Consider the following 23,838-nt stretch of genomic DNA (forward strand, 5'->3'; position numbering starts at 1 on the left):
ATGATGTATTATCTTTTTATATGTTCCTAGATTTGGCTTGCCTGTATTTTGTTGATGACAGACTCACTTCTTGACACTGTGAGATGACTTCCTACACCTGGAAGTTTGTGTTCTGTTAGAAAGACAGTACACCTCACCCCAACAGTACAATAAAAGTCAGGGCCAGATTCTCATTGATCCAAATTGAGTCATGTGCACAACCACAAGTGTCCAATGGAATGAGTTTTGCTGAGTAGTTTAGACATGCACCTGGACATAGGATCAACCTCAGCAAAACCTGGGATCAGAGTAAGAGATCGTGGGCCCCCAAATAAACCCTGGGGCTCTGTTTTACCAGAACAGTGATTGATAGATGATAGGTAGCAAAAATACAGGTGCTCACCACAGAATGGGGCCAAGGAGCCCAGGTGGGGGGTTGTCCTGCAGGAGGGAGAGAATGGTGTGCCTGTGCATAAGTCTGTAGGTGGTGTGCAGGAGTAGTAGGAGATGAGGTCATCTGCTGGTGGAGGGGGTGGGGAAGGGGTTAAATTGAGGACTCAGAAGGAAAGGGATGAAGGTTTGAGGTGTTCCAGAGAAGAATGGAGATGAGACAATCCAGGGTACGCAAAAGGACAAAGGGCAGCCCCAAGGGCCCAGCTGCTACTGGAGGTCCTGACCCTCAGGGCAGGCCATGCTCTGTTCTCCAGGCTGGCTGCCACACTGAGCCAGGATTGATGTTTTGTCAGGCGTGTGTGGCAGAAGGAGAGATATGAGGGAATCCTGGTAGGTAGTGAGAGAGCCATTTGGATGGACCACTGAAGGCACTACGCATTGCAGGGAGGGAAGAGAGGCCAAAAGGAGCTGATGGCCGGGGAAAAGGGTGGGACTTCGGACTGGAGGTCTCCAGGAAGTCCAATGGCTTCTATGTGAGGCCATGAGACAGTTGGAGGGGGTATCTCAGACTGTGGTTGGAGAAGATCTTAGAGAGGAGGTAGTTCTAGGACAGGATGAGTGAAAAAGCACCTGAGTTAACAGAGGTCAGGGTTTCTGGGATGAGGTTATTGATGGATGATGGCATTTCCTTAATGATTGCAGGTTTCAGGTATGAACAAAAGCACAAAATTTACTCCTGAAGACCTGGTGAAGAGTAAAGGAGAATGTGATCCACTTCATTCAGGGCAGTTTAATCCTGGGAGTTTGCACAGAGGGGTGGAAGTACTATGAAGGATGAGAGAGCTCAGGCTTGATGCTAAGACCATCCATGCAGGGCCTTACAGGTCCTACCAAGGATTGCAGCTTCATTCTATAAGTAAAGGGAAACTATTGAAATAATGTAAGCCAGGACGTGACATGATTAGAGCTGCATTGCTAAACATTCACTCTGCTGTGCTGTGGAGAGAGGTGGGGAGGGAGCTACTACGTGGTCCAGGCAATGGTTGATGGAGGCTTGGGCTGGGGCAAGGGGCCAGGTATCCAACACATTAATTGGAATTGAAGCCAGAAGACAGAATGAGTAGGTAGAGAGCCAGAACAGAAGGGACCAACAGTAAGAGGAAGACAGGAGCCAGCACGGAGAGAAAGCAAGGGAGAGATTGGGAAGAGAAGCTGTTTATGATGGAACTGGGAGCCCCCAAAATGAGAGTAGTTCAAGAAAGAGGTGCAAAATCAGCTGCCTTTTGCCAGATTTCTGATTATTTGCCTTTCCCCCTTTTTCAGAGGCATAATTATAAAAGCGACAGAATATCTAATTAGGAAGAAAATAAACCAGAATCATGACAATTTTGAATTTAGCAACCATATTCTCCTTGGCCTTATTTTCAAGTCATAAATATCACTGAATCTAAGCTAGCAAAATGTTTCTTGGTAGTTGTTTTTAGGCTCAGACCCAGAAGTAACAATGGTCACAATAACCAGTTAACATTTTCTGATGACTTACTAAGTGCTGAGGTCTGCGCTAAGCACTTTATATGTGAAATCTCATTTATTCCTCAGAATAACCTAACGAGGCAGATGCTACTATTATTACTCATTTTTAGCAGCAAGAAAAAACTCAGAGAGGTGACACATGAACACATGGCAGTGACTGGGTGATAGTATGAACTCAGTCTGACTCTGGTGGCTAATGATGTAATCAGTGTACCCCATTTTTTACAGAGGGGGTTTAGCAGTCCTTGGAGAGGTAGGGGAGTCATTTTTGAAAGTGATTTCAACACTCCACCCTACACACTTGTTAAGGTATTACTTGACAACCATCTATCACTGCAGGCTTCCGGGGGACAGCTCCGGCCAGCCCAGGTCCTCACCCTCACTGTGTGTGACTCACTGTTCCCTGCCCACATCAACACACATTGTCTCCCTTGGCTCACAGCAACCCATCCCCACCACTTAAAATGTCCCACAAGCCATGAGAGTCAGGGCAAGGGCTCAAACCCTCTTTCTGGTTTTCCAGTCATTCAGGCCACCCCCACCACTCTGCCACCCTTGTGTAGAAAGCATTTGTTCACTGCACCCAGCAGACACTCCTACAGCTTTTTGTTTAAACACTTCCATAAAAGCAGGACTCTGGATTTTCCTATTTCTTTGCACATTTATTATTTTCCTTATGAAATGTTTCAAGCACACAGAAAAGTACCGTTGGTAATATCACAAATACCCACATGTCCGCCACTGGAAGTGAACAATGGTCAACATTTTTTTTCTATGTTTGCTTCAGGTTTTCTTTTAATTTTATTTCATTTTAGATTCAAGGCATACGTGTGCACATTTGTTACATGGGTATATTGCAGTACTGGTGGGGACTGGACTTCTAATGTACCCATTACCCAAATAATGAACATTGTACCCAATAGGTGATTATTCAACCCTCAGCCCGCTCCCACCCTGCCCTCTTTTGGAGGCCCCAGTGTCTATTGTTCCTATCTTTATGTCCATGTGTGCTCATTGTTTAGCTCCCACTTATAAGTGAGAATATGCAGTATTTGCTTTTCTGTTTCTGAGTTAGATTGCGTAGGATAATGGACTCCAGCTGCATCCGTGTTGCTGCAGAGGACATGATTTCATTCTTTTTTATGGCTGTATAGTCAGATCTTTTTTAAAAAGTAAATATGACACATGTATTGATGATCTCTATGAATACCTCTCCAATGCCTTCTTCTCCGTTCTTCCCCAGAGGAATCACTATTCTGAAGTTGTGGTGCATTCTATTCATTTTTTAGACTTTTACCACAAATGTATGTATCTGTAGACAATACATATTGTTTTGTGTGTTTTAAAACTATAGGTAAATGATGTCATATTATAATATCCTTCTAACTGTAGTTTATTCATTGAGTTTTGTGTTGTAGATGTTCATCCACACGTTTCCATGTAGATCTAGTACATGCATGGTAACTGCTCTACAGTATTCAGTATGAGAGGACTCCATGATTTATACAATACCTCCTGCCATAGACATTTCCATGTTTTTAAGCTTTATAGACTCTGCTGTGATAAGCAACCATGTACATGATCTGACCTGGTTCCTGAGGTATATACTTTTCAGTTTTATCAGATGTTGCCAAATAGCTCTCCAAAATTATGGCAACAGTTTATATTCAGTTTATAAGTAGTCCGTTCATCCACAGCCAACCACGGTGTCATCAGACTTCACTGTCCTGCTAATATAAGAGTTAGTAATTTACCATTATTCTCAGCAGCACCGTCTCTTGTTCCATGGCTGGCTGACTCCCTAAGGAACTTCCTTCTTGCAATAATGGAACACTGCCTTATTTTCTCCATTGATCCCCACTCTGTTCTCCTCACACTGGAGGCTCTGATTATGGCCATCTAAGATTCCCCCAGAGCATTTCCTCAAGTGTTTCCATCAAGTCAGGGACCCCCATAGTTAGCAACTCTTTTTTTAATCAGAATTTAAATTTTATATGCAGAGGGGCTGTGTGTGGTTTGGGGAAGAGTGTGTTCATGTTGGAGGTAAACAGCTTGTAAAACTTTCTGTGAAAATAGCTCAGAGAGCCTAAAAAATCATATTTGACGTGGACTATTATCTTAATTTAGGCTGCTATAGTAAATTATCATTGATCGGCATATAAACAACAGAAATTTATTTCTCATAGTTCTAGAGACTGAAAGTCTGAGATCAGGGTCCCAGCATGGTGGGATTCTGATAAGGGCCCTCTTCCAGGTTGCAGGATACTTTTCACCGGATCCTCTCATTGCAGAAAGGCCAAGGGGGTTCTCAGGGTCTCTTTTAAAAGGGCACTAATCCCATTCAGAAGGGCTGTCCTTATGACCTAATCACCTCCCAAAGGCTCCATCTCCAAATATCATCACATTGGGGATTAGGTTTCAACATATGAATTTTGAGGGGATATAAGCATTCAGTCTATAGCAATAATCCAGTTGGTAACCATTAAAACCTTTTCTTGTGCACAGAAATTATTTGTCATACCCCAGATTCCATCTTTTTAACATGCACTGGCTCTATTTTTACTTAAAATCTGGATTCAATTAACCAGACACTTTAGTCCTACAGAAACCATGGAGCTAAAGAGCTTTGCCATCACTGAAATCACCATTAGCCTCCTCAATAAGTAACATAAACTGAGTCATAGTTCTCATGGGGTAGCACTGGTGTTGTGCAAAATATTTAATGATCCACACCATGCGGAAGCTGATCAATCAGAGCTGATAGTACCCGTCAACAGCCTGGGGCAGCCATACTATGCCAACCAGCTGAAGAGCAACCTGGGCCCAAGACCTTCCTCCTCATTACTGCATTGCCAGACTTCTGGATTATGTGGGCCACAAGGGTCAGGGCAGAGTGAGTGGGTAGAGGATGAAGTCAGGACATCACACCAACACAGTATCTGACCAGAACCCCAAGAACTGGCTCACAAAGAGTGGGGCCAGGTGTGGTGGCTCACACCTGTAATCCCAGCACCTTTGGAGGCCAAGGTGGACAGATCACTTGAGCCTAGGAGTTTAAAACCAGCCAGCAACATGGCAAAACTCTCTCTCTACAAAAAAATTTTAAAAATTAAGCCGCATGTGGTGACACACTTCCTTGAGAGGCTGAGGTGAGATGATCATTTGAGCCCAGGAGGTCAAGGCAGCCGTGAGCCGTGACCACCATGCCACTGAATTCCAGCCTGGCCCGGGTAACAGAGTAAGACTCTGTCTCAAAAAACAAAAAAACAAAACAAAAAAAAGAGAGAGAGAAGAAGAAGAAGAAGAAGGAAGCATACTGCCCTAAATCCATCGTCTGTGCTCCTTAGACTGCACCAGTCAGTTTCCCTTTCATTGCTTGCTACTTTGAAAATTGAGCATCTCTCTCTGAAATATAAGACGAGTTCTCTGAGGGTTGGGGTTGAGAGTGAAGGTGGTGGAGGTAGTGGAGATGGCAGAGGTGGACGTGGTGGCCTTTTGATGGAAATGTGATAATAAGATGTACTTTACTAAGAAACCAATCCAAGGGAAAAATGGAAAGTGAAAAATGGAAACGTGGAAATCTACAAGATGTGAGTCAACCTGAAGAACCATAGAGTTCAGTTAAAAGAAGAAATATAAGTGATTTTATCAGGAGGGTGAACTGGACACCACCCAGACAGAAAGTGACTTGGAAGATACTGAAAGTCTGCTTTGCTAAAAGCAGCTCCATGATATGTTCTTGACTTGTCTTGATGGTCAAGGAGGTGATTACCTTATAATGCCACCTCCAAGTTCTGCTTTCAACTCTAGGTGGGCTCAATTTCTGGGGGCCAAGGGCTGCCAGCAAGCTCCCCTCCTGAGCAGCTCACACCTGGACAGCCTTTCTCTATCCTCAGCTTCCTCCTCAGGCCAAGGTAGACAGCTTGGCAGACAAGGAGTTCTCATGACCATAGGCTTCACGGCTTCCTCCCTCCCTAACCTGGCCAGAGTTGCACAAGAAACAGTGGGTCAGAGAGACTCAAGAGTTCTCCAAGTATAGACTTGGGTTTACACAGTTTTATAGGCACCCAACTCCTCCTTCCAGGGCAGCATCACAGTGCAACCCCCAGACCGACCCAGATTGGTCCACACTTCCAGTTCCAAGTATTTCCATCAGTAGGATTTGAGCAGAGACCTGAGGTCTGATGTAGGGCAGTTCCTGCAAGTCTGTCCTCAGTCAGAACCCCAATGCTGGTTGGAGCATGAGGCATGCCATCCACCACACCTGGAGCCAAGAGTCCCCTCCCAGGATGTGTCACCAGGGCAGATACATCTGGAGACAGACCTGTGAGGGTTCCACTGACCCTGTTGTTTTGCTGTTAGCAAGTCTATATATCTTTTAATATAATTTGAACTTGACCAAACTGATTTATATTTGTTGCCTACTTTACTCTGTATCATCTTACTCACCGATAAAAGATGCCCTCCTGTATCATACTCAGTTGATGATCCCCAGCAGAGCTGCTTGGCTGTCTTTGCCCCAGGGCCTTGGTTGCCTGCCCAGAAGAGAATCTGGCCACTGGCTTCCTCACTTTATCTCCCAACAGACCAGCCATCTCCGCCTTCTCAAGGGGTGAGGGCTGGGCATGGCACAGCCACCATCATGCCCACCACCGTGGGAGTGGCCACAGCGGAACACCCAGCCAGTGTGTCTCACGGTTGCCCAAGCAACAACCCAGAAGTGCAGGGAAATTAATGTCTCCCCCCGGGTGAAGTTTCACTAGTGCCAGTTAAGAGATGGGAAGGAGGGGATAAATTCCTTGTCCTTTCACCCATACACACATACTGTTTACATGATTCTTTTTCTGGAAACAACCCAAGTGTCCAAAGAAAGAAGCTTTGTTCTGAAGACTGTGACCAACTCAGTAATGCACCCCCTGAATTTTACTCTCCTTCCACCACCTCACAGCATTCCCCTCAAGTTTGCTGCCCTGAAATTTCATCCCACCCCGACCCTTCCTCTCCTGTAAAGTGTTAGCATGGAAATTTACCTCGGGCTCTGTTTTGTTAGAGTACCTAGAAAGATAGCCACTTAAAATCATCTCACTCACTAATGTTGTTATGTAACAACATTAGTCGGTGGGGAGTGAGCTGCAAGATGACTGCCAAGGTCTGGGCCAGCGGTATGAAGGTTGAATCTGGGAAGAGGCATACCATGGAAAAAGATGGTGATGAATGAGAGCTGTTGTGGAGCTGGCACTGGTATCCTCGGACACCGACTGGATGGGGAGAACGAGGGGAGGAGCCCAGAGCTGAGTTTGGGATCTTAGCCTGAGAGGCAATAGAGCCATTAATAGACACAGGGGACAGGGGAAGTTGGGAGTGAGCATGGGCTTTCCGGTAAGACAGACCCAGATTCTAGTGCAGGCTGTGCCACTGACTAGCTTTGTGACCTTGGGCATGTTACTTGCCATCGCTAGACCTCATTTCTTCATCCCTAAGGTGGCGTCAATGAGGATCCCTCATCTATTTAAGAGAATGAAATGAACTGATAGGACAGAGCCCGGCATGTAGCGGAGCTGGATAAAAGAATGTGGCATGTGTCTTTTTTGCCTTGGCCCGGCCAGAGACTCCTCCGACAGTGCAGAGTGGCTGGGACTGAGTCATGACCTCTGAGGTGCCTCCCAGGCTGCCCATCCAGGGGTTGATGGAGGGCCTCCACCCCTTCCTGGGGGATTGTTAGCTGGTGAAATAAAAGGTGTAGGAAGTCTCCAGCAACTGTGGAGAAGGTACCCTCAGAGCACCTCGTGCCCTGGCTCCTGCCTGCCCCCTGTCCACTCAGGGGCTCCACAGTGTGGGGAGAGATGAGAGGGAGATGGGGGACCAATGCTTGGCATATCCCGGTGCAGCATTTCTCATTGTGATTGGTACAATCCCTACGAAAGACTTTTTTGGGAACAGGTTAGAAATACAGATTTCTGGTCTCCCCGACGTGTGAATCAGACTCTGGGTTGGTCCCGGGAACCTGCATTTGCACATGCCCCACAGGTGAGTCTGCTGACTACTAAGGTCTGCAAACTGCTGTCAGGACCCTGGACCCAGAGGCTGTGATCCTGTGTGGCTTCTTCCCTCTGAACGTGCTGAGGCTGGAAGGGATTTCGCTCATGAGGGTCCTCCTTCCATCAGAGAGCTTGCCCAGGACATTTTTGTCTCTCTACCCTCACTTTGATGCCAGCCATCACCACAAGCACCCTCTCTATCTGTCTCAGGGAATTTCCTTGTCTCTCTATCTCTCTCTCATCTCTCCCTGTCTCGCTCTCTCTGTCTCTTGATCCCTTTGATTCCCTTTGTTCCGTTTCTGTTGTTCTCTCTTTCTTTGTCTCTCTCTGACTGTCCTGTCCTTCTATTTCTTTCCCTATGTCTCTATGTCTGTCTCTTTCTGCCCCTCGACTTCTCTCATCCTCAATCTTAGTCTCTTTGTTCCCTTCCTCTGGCTATCTTTCCTCCATATTTGTCTCTCTGCCTGTCTGCGGTTCTTTCTTCCTGTCTTTATGTCTCTGTGTCTCTCTGTTTATCTGTCTTTCAGTGTCTCTGTCTCTCTCTCTGTCCCTATGTCTCTCTCTCTCTGTGCGTGTGTCTCTGTGTGCGTGTGTGTGTGTCTGTGTGTGTGTGTGTGTGTCCCCTGTTTCCCCCCCTCTCTCTTCCCCTGTCTTCACCCTTCCTGGAGGATTCCAGGCTGGTGGCCGGGAACAGATGGCTATCAGGCCTTGGCCAGAGGCCCCTTTTCATCGGGGAGGCCCCTCCCACAGTGGTGGCTTTTCAGCGACCACCTGGGGAGTGCAAACTGTCCTGTCACAAACAGGTCGCTGTCACCACTGTGATCCAGGTCCAGGCCCAGCCCTGGGCCCGCCTGCCTCCAGTAACCTGGAGACAGGCCAGGCTCCCACCTTGCTTGTGCAATAGGGGGCCAGAAACCTGACCTCAGGGAACTGGATGGGGCAGGAGGAGCCTTGCACGCAGTAGCCTTTTCCCAGGTCCAGGGCAGCACCAGGAGGTAGAGGTCCCTCATGGACACCAGGTCAGCCCTGACCTTTCTCACTGAGAGGAAGTGGTCACAGCAGTGTAGATGCCCTGGACCCATTCCCCTAGCCCAATCCCCTTCGAACCAGGAGATGGGGAGAATAAGCCAGTCTGGAGTGCCGTGAAGCTCCCTGCCTGACTTCTCCCAGACCTACAGGGTGGGACCAGAAGTAGCCTTGTGCACCTGTCCTGAGGGTGGCTCTGCCCACCTCAGTCTACAGAGCATGTGAGCGTCTGCTGAGAAGCCAGGACTCCCTCCTCTGCTCCTGTTGCCCCCACCATTCCCTTCTCTTCTTTCCTGGGTCAGACCCCAAAGCAACCTGAGAAAAATCTCTGCACTGGGGGATAGGGGAAACAGATGTCAAGGAGCCCTTTATTTCCTGCAGGCCATATAGCGGGCCAGTGCTGAATTCAGAGCAGCCACTTCAAGCGGGAATCAATATACCCATTATTCAGATGAGAAAACCAAGACCCACAAAACGGAAAATACTCTTCCAACATCCCATGGCACTAGTAGGGTAGGTATTAAAGTTCAAATGGCCTGGTTACACACACACACACACACACACACACACACAGAGAGAGAGAACTGCTTAAAGAAACACCTGTCATGTGCCAGGAGGTAGGCTGTTCTAGGAAAATGCAAACAAATGGCCCCATCCTTGCCATAGAGAGCTGTCCCACACAAATGCCTGTGCACACATCACCACCCTGATGTAGGTGCGATCCTAGAGTGAGGTGCATGCACACGGGGCTGTCTCTGTCCCTGCTCTTCCCATCCCAAATGCCAGAGATGCCCTGAGTGTGAGATCAGCCACAGGGCTGCATGTCTGCACTTGTGTCCTAGGTTCAGGTTTGGGCTGGTACTGCTTGTGAGCAGTCGTTACTGTGTGCCTGGCTGTGTGCTGAGGGCACACTCTGCATTGCCTCATTTTGCCTTCCACCCTGGGCAGAGGGCATGATTGCTGCTGGGTTGCAGATAAGGAGGCTGAGGCTCTGACTCACTTGGGAATGCTGCAACTTCAACTCCCTGGTTCCTAGACGGCCTTTTTAGGATGAAAATAAAAATACCCAGCAGGGGCCCTCCAAGACACAGGGAAGCAAAGGGCAAGCCACAAATTGAAGCAGCCTAACAGGTGTCCTGATGCCGGAGGAGGCCAGGGCAGCCCCTAGGCACAGGCTCCAGAGGGAAGGCCCAAGTCTTGTGGTTCGCATACACCCCACAGTCCGCCCACCCCTGCAGCGGCCCAGCAGCAGCTAGGCCTAGAAGCTCTCCCCAAGCCCTGCCCTTCCCTGTCCCCACCCCGTCCTACTCTCCCTTCTGGCTGTAGGGAGGACAGGATGGCAGGATGCAGTGTGAGAAGGCCTGGCTCAGGTTTCCCTCCCCTCTTCCTGGCAGGGATTACATGGTGAGAAAGGAGGACAGCTGAGCTGGCCAGTGGGCCGCCCTGCCATGCCAAGAGGAAAGCTGGGGAGGAAGGACGGCTGAGGTAACTCAGGCCTGGTGCAGCCACTCTCCTCATCCCCATATCCCTCCTTCCTGGCCCCTCTGGGCCCCCGCATGCCAGGGAATGATCCACTGGACCCAGCACCAAGACTTGAGAACCTGCACTCCCTTTCCCCCAAACGCTGCTCTCTGGAATTGGCAAAGACAAAGCCAAGTAGGTTTCTGAGCAGACGGACAGACTGACTTCAGAGAATAGAAGGCCCCCAGGGTTTGTGGGCAGCAGCGGGGCTCACGTGAATGAGATCTCTATGATTCTAGAATATCTAATTAGCACTGACACTCTCCCCTAGCCTCTGCCATATCCTTACTCCACAGGCTCTGCAGCAGTGAGAAGGCGTCTGTCTAGTGATCTGCTGGTCTGCCTCACCTCAACCAAGCCCTTCACCCTGGGATGTCACTAGAGCTCTTGGTTACTTGAGCCACCTACCTAACCATTTGTGAATACTTCAGCCATGGGACAGCGATTGTCAATCAATAGTCCTCAGAGACTCGTCAGAATGGTCAGGGTACAGTTTGGTGGTACCAAGCAATGAGCATGGGGTGGACCTAGAAAGTGCCAGGAATGATGTACCCGCAGAAAACCGTGCACATCCTGGGTGCCAGAGGGGCCTGTATCTGGGGCACATGGAGCCATGACCTCTCCTCTCTAGGGTTCTGCTCTACCTCCACTCCCATCCCCAAGAGGAGATCCTGGATCAGAAAAGCGAAGCTGGACATTAAACTGGCTGTGTGAATGCCCACAGATCTGGCCTGAGGTTACCTGGAAAATTCTGGCCAGAGAGCCCAGGGTCAGGAATCTTCCAATAGGACCCTGGATCGATACAGCTGCCAAGGGATGCTTTAGTTCCCTGTCAAACAGGCACAACCTGGCATCAGACTCCAACAGCTGTGCATGCCCACCACCTCCTTCTCACTGAGTGATAGACTTTGTGGTTCCTATCCACGTACACCTTCAGGCAGCACAGCCCAGAAGCTATCTGTCAAGTAGCATGCTTTTCAATTGTCCTAGACATGTTTGCTTTAAACTCCACTCTGATGCTCTGTATTAGCAAACATATTTGAACTAGCCCTGCTCTTTGTGTTTTATTCATGCTGAATAGCTACCTTCTCAGAGCCCAGTTCCTCATCTCTAAAATGCAGGCAACTAACCACCTCAAAAGGTTGTTGGGATGATTAAGATTGCAAAGGCACCTAGCACAGGGCCCAGCATAGAGTGGGTACCCAATACACATTTTTCCCTCCTTCTTTACCACTGTCTTAATTCGTTTGGGCTGCTATTACAAAACTCCATTAACTGAGTGGCTTATAGACAACAGAAATTTATTTCTTACAGCTCTAGACACTGGGAAATCCAAGATGAAGGTGGCAGCAAATTCTGTGTCTGTTGAGTCTGTTGAGAGCACACACTTCCTGGTTCAAAGACGGCACCTTTTTTTTTTTTTTTTTTTTTTTTTGAGATGAAATCTCACTCTGTCTCCCAGGCTAGAGTGCAATGTCATGATTTCGGCTCACTGCAAGCTCCGCCTCCTGAGTTCAAGCGATTCTCCTACCTCAGCCTCCTGGGTAGCTGGGATTACCAGTGTGCGTCACCACATCCAGCTAATTTTTGTGTTTGTAGTAGAGACAGGGTTTTGCCATGTTGGCTAGGTTGGTCTCCAACTCCTGACCTCAGGTGATCCACCCGCCTCGGCCCCCCAAAGTGCTGGGATTACAGGCATGAGCCACCATGCCCAGCCGGCACCTTCTTGCTATGTTCTCACACAGCAGAAGGAGCAAAGGAGGTTTTTTGAACTGCTTTTACAAGGGCACTAATTCCATTTATGAGGGCTCCAGCCTTACGACTTAATCAATTCCAAAAGGCTCCACCTCTTGATATTATCACCTTAGGAGTTAGGATCTCAACATATGAATTGGGGGGGACACAAATATTCAGCCCATAGCACCTTCTTTCCCTACTCCTTCCTTCCTTCCTCTCTTCCTTCCTGCCTCCTGCCTTCCAGCTTTCCAGCCTAGCTTTCCTGCCTTCCTTCCCTTTTTCCCCTTTATCCTCTCTCTCTCTCTCTTTTCATAATATCTTCCCAGAAAGGAGAGTGCCAAGCATTTCAATTGCTCCTCATTCAGCTCTCTCTCTTCTCCTTCATCCAGATTCTTTGTGTTTCTTCTCTTAGGACCCTCTTCAATTCCATTGTTATCTTCATAAGTGGATCTACACGTTCTCTTCTAGGTCAACTACAAGAGAGAGATTTGTTCATCTGTGTCCCCACAACATCAGACACAGTCTTAGAACATAATGTTGGTTACAGATGGAATGAAGGAATCATAATTGGATGGGAATGGGGGAGGGGGGAATCTGAATGAATAAAGAATGGGTGAATGGACAAAGCACATTAGATGGAAGGTATAGAAGGGTGGGTTTGGCTGATGGTTTGCACAGTGGTGTCTAGGTTGCAATGGAAGGAATAGCTAAGTGGGATGGATGGAAATAGATGGAGTGGATGGATGGATATGAAAGAGCATAGTGCTCAATCAAGTATGTGGTAGAGTGGAGGGATAAACAGATGGACAGAAGCACATATGCCATATCTGGCTTTGGGCTGGGCAGGAAGGCTGCAAGAAACTCACTAAAATGTTTTCATCCCCAAATCACAATTTTCATTCTCTCTCCCATTGCTCTCAAACCACAAAGATGGGGGTGGTGAGGAAGTGGGTAGTTGACAACAGCCGGGCCCGGGTGCTACCTGCCTTCCAGCCTTGCCCATACCCTCACTAAGGGAGTCCTGCCGTAGACTCCAGGCATCACAATGCTTAGAGCCACAGGACCCAGAAAAGGGCTGAGGACTTACTTGCCCCTTCCTAGCCCTCTTTCCACTCTCACCCTCAGAAGAGGCTATACTGAAGGAAAATTGACTGTACTGGTGGAGCCTTGACTGTCCTCACACGCAACACCAAAGGTTGGAAAGCTGCCAATTTCACTTCCCAGTCTGCTTTGCTCACAGGGCAAGCTTGCACACTCACTGCACCAAAGTTCAGCTGGGAGTCGATGCTATGTTGCCCTCACTAAATCAAGAGCTCCCTGGGAGCAGAAGTTGTATCATCCTCACTGCCCCATTCCAGTGATAGAGTTCCTGGTACAGAGTTGGCATAGAAAAAAAAAAGATGTTTGTGAGTTAAGTAAAATGAACAATGAGTCTTACACACAACTGCCTGTTGTTGGGAGCAAATAGTGATAGACCTTTGTCTAGGACACTGAGTGTGAATCCTAGCTCTGCCACTTCTGAACTATGTGACCTTACCAAGTCCCACACCTCCCCGAACCTTTATTTCCTCATCTGTGAACTGAGGATAATAGTTGATACCACTCAACTATCCCCTGTGGCTTTGAGGATCATATTAGGAACTGGCTTCTAATCTAGTCCTTTTCGAAGCCCCCACCACCACCCCAGGAGCCTTGACAGCCAAGCCCCAAAGCCGCTCATCCCTCCATGTCAACCTCCTTGCCCAGAGGACAGAGCGGAGCCTTGTGGGGAAGGGATCGGCAGGCCACAGGACTTGAACATGCCCCACTTTCAGGCTTCTGCTACTAGGCCTGCGCATAATCACCCTGACCTCAATATTTCTCTGTGAATTATGGAAAGAGAGTTCTCTGAAAATGAGACGTGTGAAAAGTTCCACCAGGCTCCCCCTCTTCCCCTCATTTAATCCTTTCCAATTTAATAAGGACCACGGCTTATTAGCTGTTCCTGTCCAGCTCGCCTTGTCCTGTGCCTGCACACGTGAGACTAAAAATACCCGCGGCTCCTATTAGAAGCTCTGCCCCAGGGACGGGCAAGGCTGGAGTCTGCACTGACACTGAAAACGCTCCTGCATGCCCCCTGGGATCCAGGCCACTGGGCTCCTCCTGCTTGGGGCGGAAGAACACCAACATCCTCCCACCAGGCCCCTGGGGGTGGACAGTAATCATCAAAAGGCTGCTCTTAGCTCATCTCGTGGTTTTGTTGAGATCCGCCAAAGCGCTTTTCTGTGTTCCTCCTCACCCCCTGATCAGACAATCTTGAACCACTAGGAGAGGTCCTCTCTCAGGGGGCTCCCACCACTAGGAGCACTCACTGCCTGGGCCCTGTGAGTGGCTGGCCCACATTTCAGCCTGCTCCTGGAAAAATGCCTTTTCACTGAAACGTGCAGAATGGCAAGCACATTAGGCTTGGGGGAGGACTGGGCCTATCCGGAAGCTACTGGGGAACTGTGTGAACCGATTTCTCAATCCTTTCTCTGTCAGTAAAATGGGCTTAAAGGCATCAGCCCGGCTTCGGGCAATTGTGAAGACTACGTGAATTCATGGAAATGGAAATGCAGAATTCTGCACAGAAGGAGGTGACTGGTATTGAGCAGACTCTGAAGCCTGACCTGCAGAGGAGTGAGTCCTTGTTTACGTCAGAGAGAGGGGCGGGTCAAGGAATATGAAGGAGCATTTCAATAGCTGGGTAATCAACACTTGGCTAGGTTAAAGAGGTAATCTCTCCATGCGCTCTCATGTGCCACTGGATACTTCTCTTGGCATTGCCCAGGATATTTTGGAAGTGGTGGTGAGAGACAGATTGATCTTCATCATCTCCCTCCCCAGCAAAGGGCCAAGAATGCCATGGAGTGTAAAGACTCCAAAATTCAAAGTACCCAAAATTTGGAAAGCAGTGCTTCCCACACTTGCACATTATTATATGCAAGAGGATGAGATTTTAATGAGCTCTGGACCAAAAAATATGGAAAGCAAATTAAGGTGTCATGAACAGAAATACTTTGAGAAAGGGAGTGGCTGACAAACTGATCAGGAAGAGACGCACCAGAAAGGTTAAGAATGAAAATTGCTCTTAACAGCATGAATCACGGCTTGTGACTTCTGATGGGGGCAGGGGGCAGGGCTGGTGTCTGCATGGGACTGAGCAGCGCTGTCTCAGAACTAAGCTCTCCCCAAATTCATGCTCCAGATGGTTCTGTCAGCGTGGAGGATGGTGCCTTCAGAGCTGCTTGTCCTCGTTTAACCTTCTTCTTCGTTCCCTGCAGGTCTATGAGAGAGAGACAGAAGAGCAAATGCTACACATCTCTGGAAAGCTCAGTTCTAGCTCCAGGCTAAAGGAAGAAGTCTCAGCTTGCTGGGAGGATTAATTCTGTCCAATTTGATTCAAACAATTGTTGAGCACTTTCTGGGTGCAACAAACATAGGCACAAAGTGTTGGGGGATTCAGGAATGAGTAAGACCATGACCTGGCCCCCTGGCCCTCAAAGAGCTTCAAGTAATCAGAACTATGAGCACGACTCTGCCATAGACTTTGCTACGAAATACAACAGATCTGAGGTAGGTTGGAAGAGTATTTTTTTTCCAACCAATATTTAAATATTTGTGCCGTTAAAGTAGGAAAAAGAACTAAGGATATGAATTTTTTAAATACACACACATGCACACACACTACACACACACAAGGTAAATTTATGCTTAAAAATTGTTCAATCTCCATGGTAATAAAAATGAAAATTAGAAAAGGTTACTATGTATCGGCCGGGCACAGTGGCTCATGCCTGTAATCCCAGCACTTTGGGAGGCCCAGGCGGGTGGATCACACGGTCAGGAGATCGAGACTATCCTGGCTAACACAGTGAAACCCCATCTCTACTAAAAATACAAAAAATTAGCCAGGCGTGATGGTGCACACCTGTAGTCCCAGCTACTCCAGAGGCTGAGGCAGGAGAATGGCTTGAACCCAGGAGGCAGAGGTTGCAGTGAGCCGAGATCGTGCCACTGCACTCCAGCCTGGGCAACAGAACGAGACTTCATCTCAAAAAAATAAATAAATAAAATAAAAAGAAAAGGTTACCATGTATCAATTATCATAATGGCAAATGTTGATGTACCGATAGTTTTCAATGTTTGTGGTAGTGTATGGAGAGGTTGACATATACAGCTAGTGAGTGTAAATAGGCACAATCTTTCTGGTAGGTAATTTGACATTTCATACATATATATCTCTCAATCCTTAAAATAGTCATAGTCTTTGACTCAGTAATTCTACTTCCAAGAATCTATTCTAAGGAAATAACCAGAAATGCAGTCAAAGATATTTATTATCACATTATTTATAAAAGTAGACAATGCAAAACAAACTAAGAGTCCAACAATGAGAAAATAGAAAAATGGATTGTGGCATGTCAGTATAAAAAGTGACTAAGCAATCTTCTTTTAAATTAGCTTTTGAAGAGTTTTTGGTAAACTATTCATTACATGAATAGCTCAGTGAAAAAAAAATCATGATACCAAACTGTATATGGTGCAATACCAATTATAGTTTTTAAATAAAAATATTCATTTTTATTTTACACCTATTGATTTGGTTTGGCTGCGTCCCTGCCAAAATCTCAACTTGAATTGTATCTCCCAGAATTCCCATGTGTTGTGGGAGGGGCCCAGGGGGAGGCAATTGAATCATGGGGGCCAGTCTTTCCCGTGCCATTCTCCCGATAGTGAATAAGTCTCATGAGATCTGATGGGTCTATCAGGGGTTTCTGCTTTTGCTTCTTCCTCATTTTCTCTCGCTGCTACCATATAAGAAGAGGCTTTTGCCTCCTGTCATAATTCTGAGGCCTCCCCAACTATGTAGAACTATAAGTCCAATTAAACCTCTTTTTCTTCCCAGTCTCAGGTATGTCTTTGTCAGCAGCATGAAAACAGACTAATACACCTATATATAATAAATGTTCATTTATTTTACCCTATGTGGTAGTCATAATGAAAGGAAATAGTAAATAACAAAATGTTTAAAAGTGATTTTCTCTAGTTGGTGGCATGATGGGATTTAGGTGGCTTTATTTTCTTCTTTACATAGTTCTTGCACTTTCTAAATTGTTAGTAATGAGCCTGAATTTGACACAGTCTCTTGTCTCCTGATGCCCTGTGGGACTTTATGACCCAGCTCACCCAGAGGGGTCTCCTAAGTCTGAGGACTGAGCTGGGCCTGGCCCTTCAGCTTGGGTGGAGGCCCTGTGTCTCCCCTGCCAATCCTCTCCATCTGAGCCCAGTTCCCACCTCACCCAGCACTCTACCCCACACTACCCCAAAAGATCCTCCTTTTCTTACACAGCATCTGTATGTGGTGTTTGACTGTCTCTTCATACCATCACCACCCTTGCCTAGCGTCTTCCCCAGAAGGCCAGTCTCAAGTGACAGTGGTTTTGATCATGCCTAGGACAACCGTGGGACTTGCACCCTCACCCTTGTGAATATCCTTGCCCCTGCTCTCCCATCCCTGCTGACCAGGACCAGCATCACCGCTCAGATGGGCAGCTGAAGCTTCACCCACAGCAGACTGGCCCTGGCTGCTCTTCTGCTCCTCTCAGAGCTCTTCCCCTGCACCATAGCACCAATCAGACTGCCCTGGTTTCACTTCCTGAGACACGCCGTTTTCTCTCTCACCTCCAGCACTCCTTCCAGCCCCTCCTGTTTCCTGCCCAGGCTCCTCCTTGCCTGGAAAGCCCGGTCCCTCTCTCCTACTCATTCATCCCTAAGGACACTGTTTGGGAATGTAGCTTTCTTGGCCCCTCCTCTCTGGGAGGACAGGTGCCCCTCCCCTGTATTTACTCTTTCATTTCATCCTATGGCATTGCACACAGTGGAGTCTCAAGAACAAGCCGTCATCTGTGCTGGGAAACATCTTCATGGCAAACCTAGCAGAGGTGGAAAGCTCTCTTTACAGTGTAACCATCCTCACCCCAGAATGGTATGGAACTATCACAACACAAAAATTTCTTTTCCCGTCTACAAAAATCGTAGTCTTCTGCCTTCCTCTCCATCCCTGGCAGGACTACCTCACTGCTCCTGAAGACTGCTGAATGCTCCCAGCCACCAACTTTTCACTACTGCCACTGCCACCAGTTCTCTCCCCACCCAAAACAACTGATGCCACAGAAACTGTAAAATCTGTCCCCAAAAGCCCAGCTCAGGGCTTGAGCTCAAAGAATTTTTCCAAGACAGAGGTCTTGAAACCCCGGGTCAAGGTGTGTTCATCATGATTCTTAAGACCATCTTCCCCACAGGCTGACAGCTGATCTTTTCCCTGGCCTGGGCACTATGCAGCCTCAGCTCATGGGCATGTTATGGTCATATAGGTTAGGGGGGGGCAGGTGTTGTTCAGCACATGAGCTTTGGAGCATACAGAGTTGGGTGGGGTGTCAAGGGTTGGGTGTCCCCTGCTACCTGTAAGACACATGTGAGACCTTGGGTAGGTCACATTACGTTTCTAAGCCTCTGTTTTCTCATCTATAAAACGGAGATGATGCAAAGGTTTATCCTACTGAATGCACACAGAGAGTTCACAAGTGTCATCGGGGTGGGAAAGAAGCAGAACTGTGCTGTGCCGTAACTCCTGCCAAACAGGCTGCAGCCGCAGAGATCTGATGTCAGTTCTTCAAGGAATGGATTCTGTGGCTCACTGAGTTTTTCTGTGATTGTAGAACAGTGGCCACAGAGCAGTGATATAGGAAGGAAGACAACGCGGAGGTCAGAGATGGCTCTGTTTCCTTCTATACTCCGTCTCCAACTGTGAAACCACATCCATGAGACCTTCCCCAGAGCAGGACCCAGCAGGGGGTCTGACCGGAATACAGGAAGTTGCCATAGCTATAACTACCCAAAGCTAAGTACCTTATCTCATTTAATCCCAGCAACACCCTCACCCACTTGACAGATGAGGAAAACTGAGGCTCGGAGAGGTTAAGTACATTGTTACTATTACCCTGCTGGGAGACAGTGTCTGGAAACAGGTTTGCCTGGTATAATTGTTCCAGAGGGGATTGATATGATTTCCAAATTTGGTGAGTGTGGGACAAGAGCAGGGGTGAGCTTCCAAATTAACTATTGGGATTGTAAAAAGAGGCACCACAGAGAACTGGCATTCCCCAGAACCTCCAAGGTCTGGGGTACCCAGGAAGGCTTCAAAGTAGAGGGAAGGAAATGGCTCCAGTTCCTTCTATACCCGCCCTCCAACTGTGAAACCACATTCATGAGACCCTACCCACAGGGTCCTGAGGGATGCCTAAACTGTACTTGCCAGGGAAGTCCAAAGGGGTTTTCCAGGCAGAAATCATAGCAATAGCAAAGGCTCAGAAGCAGAAGCAAGCTAAGCCAGGCCGGTCAAGAGGCCATGGGAAGCCTACACTGGCTGTGGAAAGGTTTCTAGGAAAGGTATCCCGTATCCCATGTAAGGATTCACTCATATCAGGGGAGGCTGAGGGAGTTAGGAGACTGGAACTTGGTCTGTTACTCTTCACCAACCCACACCACTCTCTGTGTGCCTCTTCCCCACATCATCAATGGAGAAAATTCCCTGCCAAAAGCCTTTCTTGCATTGGCTTACTTACTCTATCTCTATAGGGAAGAGAGAAACTTGCCTCTTGGAATCCCAAGAGTGGTAAAAACAGTTATGACTGATGGTCCCTGCAAAACTACTTCTGAGGGAACTGTGAGGGTCAAAACACACTCCTCTCTGGTGACAGCTTCAACTGCCAGGTTGAAGCTGCCCCTGGTGAACACTTCTCATCTCCAAAACAGCAGAACCAACTCAGGGCCCAGAACCATTCAGACAACTGACAAATCTCACCTTCTAGCAAAGGAGTGGATGCAGGGCTGCTGACAGCTGGATGTGTCTAAGTGTTGAATTTGACAAAGGTGACAATACAACTATTGTGACTGCTCTTTGTCTTTTTGGATCCTGGAATTTCCCACTCATTTTGATTAAAATAAAGTTTTGCTCAAGAATGGAGAAGGCCCCTGGTTTGTCAGATCCTAAGACAAGGAGGCAGATGAATTATTTAGGTCAGAATACAGAGAGCCTTGCATCTTTTTTATTCAAGATAGTGGCAGGATGGAGGGGCTAGTATGGTGTGTCTGGGGTGTAGAGGACATGGTTTTTGCTGAAGCGTGTGTGGGTTTGGTAGGGAAAAAGGAAGAGTTGGGTCTGGAGATTTGCAGGTTGGGGGTTCTGTCATTTGTCCCATTGACTATGTGAGCAGCTGCAGGGAGGATTTGAGCAGAAGGGACAGAGCCTCTACTTGAACGATATCCCAGCCACCTCAGTCTTCTCTTGTCTCTCCTTCCCCTGTCCTGATCTATCCAAATGCCTTCAGCCACATCACCTTCCCCATGGTGTCTCCCTCTCCGCCCAAGAATGGATAGTGGGGAAGAGGGGAGGCAGCTAGGTCAACCCAGGCCAAGGATGGGAATAGAGTTGGCATTAAGAAGAGCATCTCATCTATGCTCCTGGCAGGCCCCAGAAGCTGGGCTGTTGGACTGATGGCCATGGGTAAACCTCTAGGGAGAGGGTCTAGGAGTCAGGCAGCATCAGGATCCAGGGGCAGCAACATCTCCCAGAGCAGTTGAGGTGACTCCAACTTCAGGAGTTTGCTCCAAAGCGGTGTCCACACTGCAATTCTTTCCAAAGGAAACATTGGTCAATGTCTGGAGGCATTCTAAGTTGTCGCAATCGGGAAGTGAATGTGATTGGCATCTAGTGGGTAGAGGCCAGGGATGCTGCTAAACATCCCACAGTGTACGGGAAAGCTCCGCAAAAGAGAATTATCTGGCTCAAAATGTCAATAGCACCAAGGATGAGAGGCCCTGCTCCAAAGCTGTCTTCAGACATAGCAGAGAGACATGAGGCCTCCACACCATCTCCCCAGACCCCTGGCAGCCCATTCCCAGGTCAGAATATCCTTCTCCAGAGGCAGTTCTGGGAGGGGGCACCAGAGTTTGCGAGTTCCTAGCAATGACACTTTCCAGCAGGAGAGCAGGGGTTGGGAGATGGGAATGCAAGTGTAAGGAAATGAGACTTCAGCTCCCCCCACCATCACCACCACTCAGACCCATCCAGCAACCAGGGGTGCTGCACACGGGCTTCTCGTTGGTTTCAGCACTTCAGACAACCTGACACTTGAAGGAGTTAGGCAACACTGACTGGCCCAGGGTAGCTGGGGGAACTCTGGGACCTGAGATCTGCCTCAGCAATCTCCAACACCCCAAGAGCTTTGCGTAATTCATAGTTCTTACTTCCCCAGCCACACAGAGAGCAAGTGTTAGCCAGCCTCCCGGGGTGTGTGTGTGTGTGTGTGTGTACCTGCACACATACAGATAGGACAAGACTCACTTTAGCAGAAGGAAACCTGCCTTGGGAGTCACCCATCTCCACTTGTCTGTCTATGGCCTCAGCTCTCTGGGGACTCCAGTTCAACATTTCTGGAAGCCAATAACCTCTCCTTTCATCAGATGCCCAGTGGGTGAGGTGGGGGCAGGGTGGGAGGGGGCGCTGGTAATGCAATGAGACAACAGCCTTTACATGCGACCAAACTCTGAGCCACTGTTATTGGGGGAAGACCTTCAGAATCTCAGGGTGTGGCTGTGACATGTCTCCTGCTTCTCTGCTCCACCAGTCACTTCTCACTCCCTCTGTCCCTTTACTTATCCTTAAAATGAAGTAAGGGTGAAGTATTTCCTACCTACATGTGAAGGTATTACCCACCATGTGAAGACCACTTTCTGTACACCAGGTGCCTTATATTCATGCCATTCTCACAAGAGCCATGTGAGAAATTTTTACCAACCCAGTGATAAGGGTAAGAAGATGGAGGGGAAATGGCTGGTCCAAGGTCACACAGCCAGGAAGTGATGGAACTGGTACTGGAATGTAGTCTATGTGACACTGGCTCCTCCAAGGAGGATCTGGGAACTCTCAGGGCCATGCTACAAGGTGGGGTCCATACACTCCAATGTGGGGAGGGCTCCCAGAGCAAAGGCCTCCATGTGGGGGGCATTTATTAACAGTAGAAACTCGAATTAGAGGAACGCCCCCAGCAGGGTGGGCCGTTAGTGCCCCGGGGTACCGGGCAGAAGCCTATGTAAACACTCCTGAGACCTACAGCCAAACCCCTGCTGCTGTTGGCTGGGCAGGCCAGGCCGGGCTAAAAATAGAAGGCTTCTCAGGTCCAGCTCCCTGTGCCCCAGCCTCCTCCTCTCCCCCTCCCTCCTTCCCCACAGGGCAGGAGCCAGGCTTCTAGAAGGAACAGAGACTTTAAGACTTTCGTTTCAGATCAAAGAGGATCGTTAGCTTGATACTCAATGGGCATGTTCCAAGTTCTAGAGGGGCCGTAACTGGGGGGAGCTCCTGACTCCAAAACCCCACCCAACTCCCTCCTAGGGAGAGAGCTGTCAACCTCCAAAACCCACCCGGGGAACGAGGGAGGTCGAGGCCAAAACTTGACCAATTTCTGCACATCTTGCAATTCAATCTGGAGCCCCTTTGCTGTCTTTCCTTTTCCTGAACCTACTCTCAATGTTGACAGCACTGTGCGATTTCTGTATTTGCCAGAGGCTTCTCGTGGGAGGTGGGCTCCGGGCCCTCTCGGGAACCCTCCGGAGACCATGGGGATGAGGCAGCGCTCAGCCAGAGAAGTCCTGGAGCCCAGGACCAGCGCTTCAAGTGCACCGAGCGGGAGGCAGGGGCGCAGGGAGGGAGGCTCTGGACCGGCCGCCTCTGCCGACTATGGCCCCGGTGCAGGTCAAGGCTTGGGCCTGGGGATTTCCTTTCAAAGGTGACTTAGAACAGCTTCATTAGGGTAGCGCCCTCCCAGGAGGGCCCTAATGGCGTGTTTGGCAGAGTCAGCGAAACGCGGCGCCCTGCAGCTCCAGCGGCGGGGGAGCGCCCTCTCCCGCGCCCTCGCCCTCTCCCGTGTGGGGCAGCTGCGCGCACGGGGCCATTTGCAGCGCAAGCAGCCTAGTGTGCGGCCGCGGCGCCCAGGTCGGAAGGGAGGCGGCATCATGGAGCTGAAGAAGGACATCAACGCCGTATCTATCGACATGCTGCTGATCGTGCACTCAGAGAAGCGGCGCGCTGCACAGGGTACGCACTCAGACCAGCAGGCGGACCCGAGCGCGCTGCTGCAGCGCCGAGGAGGTAACGCGCGCCCGACCCGGGTCCCCGGGTCCCCGGGTCCCCCGGCACCTCGGCCTCCTTGCCACAGGGCCCGCCCGCCGGGGGGCGCCCATTGCTACCCCGAACGAGGTCTGCGAGCCCGACCCTCTCCCCCATGGCTGCCGTCGCTTCCCCGCAGTGGCACCGGCGTCCCGTGGCAACGCGCAGTCCCGTGGCAACGCGCAGCCCCGTGATTGCCCCAGTTTGATCCCTGTGCAGGCCTGTGGGTGCTTCCGTCACCCCTGGGAGTCTTTTTCCTCCCAGCCACTCCCTGACGGGGAGAGCAAGACTGGAAGATACCCTGGAGGAAGGCGGCCAGAGCCTCAGAGCTCACTCACGGGTAGCAGAGGCCTGCTCCCCTCC

At 49.1% G+C, this 23,838-nt stretch overlaps 2 protein-coding genes across 5 annotated transcripts in view; one reads left to right on the forward strand and one right to left on the reverse strand.

The window, feature by feature from the left end:
- Window positions 1–15,182: 15,182 nt before the first annotated feature.
- The window catches only part of CEP63 (centrosomal protein 63), a 177,774-nt gene continuing 169,118 nt past the window's right edge, over window positions 15,183–23,838 (reverse strand). Inside the window, exon 13 of the mRNA XM_021934846.2 lies at window positions 15,183–15,531. Coding sequence (XP_021790538.2) covers window positions 15,484–15,531 — 48 coding nt within the window. The 3' untranslated portion in view covers window positions 15,183–15,483. The remainder of the gene's footprint in view (window positions 15,532–23,838) is intronic.
- The window catches only part of KY (kyphoscoliosis peptidase), a 50,492-nt gene continuing 49,207 nt past the window's right edge, over window positions 22,554–23,838 (forward strand). For 3 of the 4 annotated variants that reach the window (XM_031663751.1, XM_003895082.5, XM_009201687.4), the window contains exon 1: window positions 22,554–23,457. In XM_031663751.1, the coding sequence (XP_031519611.1) occupies window positions 23,145–23,457 (313 nt within the window). In that variant the 5' untranslated portion in view covers window positions 22,554–23,144. The remainder of the gene's footprint in view (window positions 23,458–23,838) is intronic. The other variant, XM_009201688.4, reaches the window with a different exon arrangement.

Source organism: Papio anubis, chromosome 2, assembly GCF_008728515.1.
Source record: "Papio anubis isolate 15944 chromosome 2, Panubis1.0, whole genome shotgun sequence".
NCBI lineage: Eukaryota > Metazoa > Chordata > Mammalia > Primates > Cercopithecidae > Papio > Papio anubis.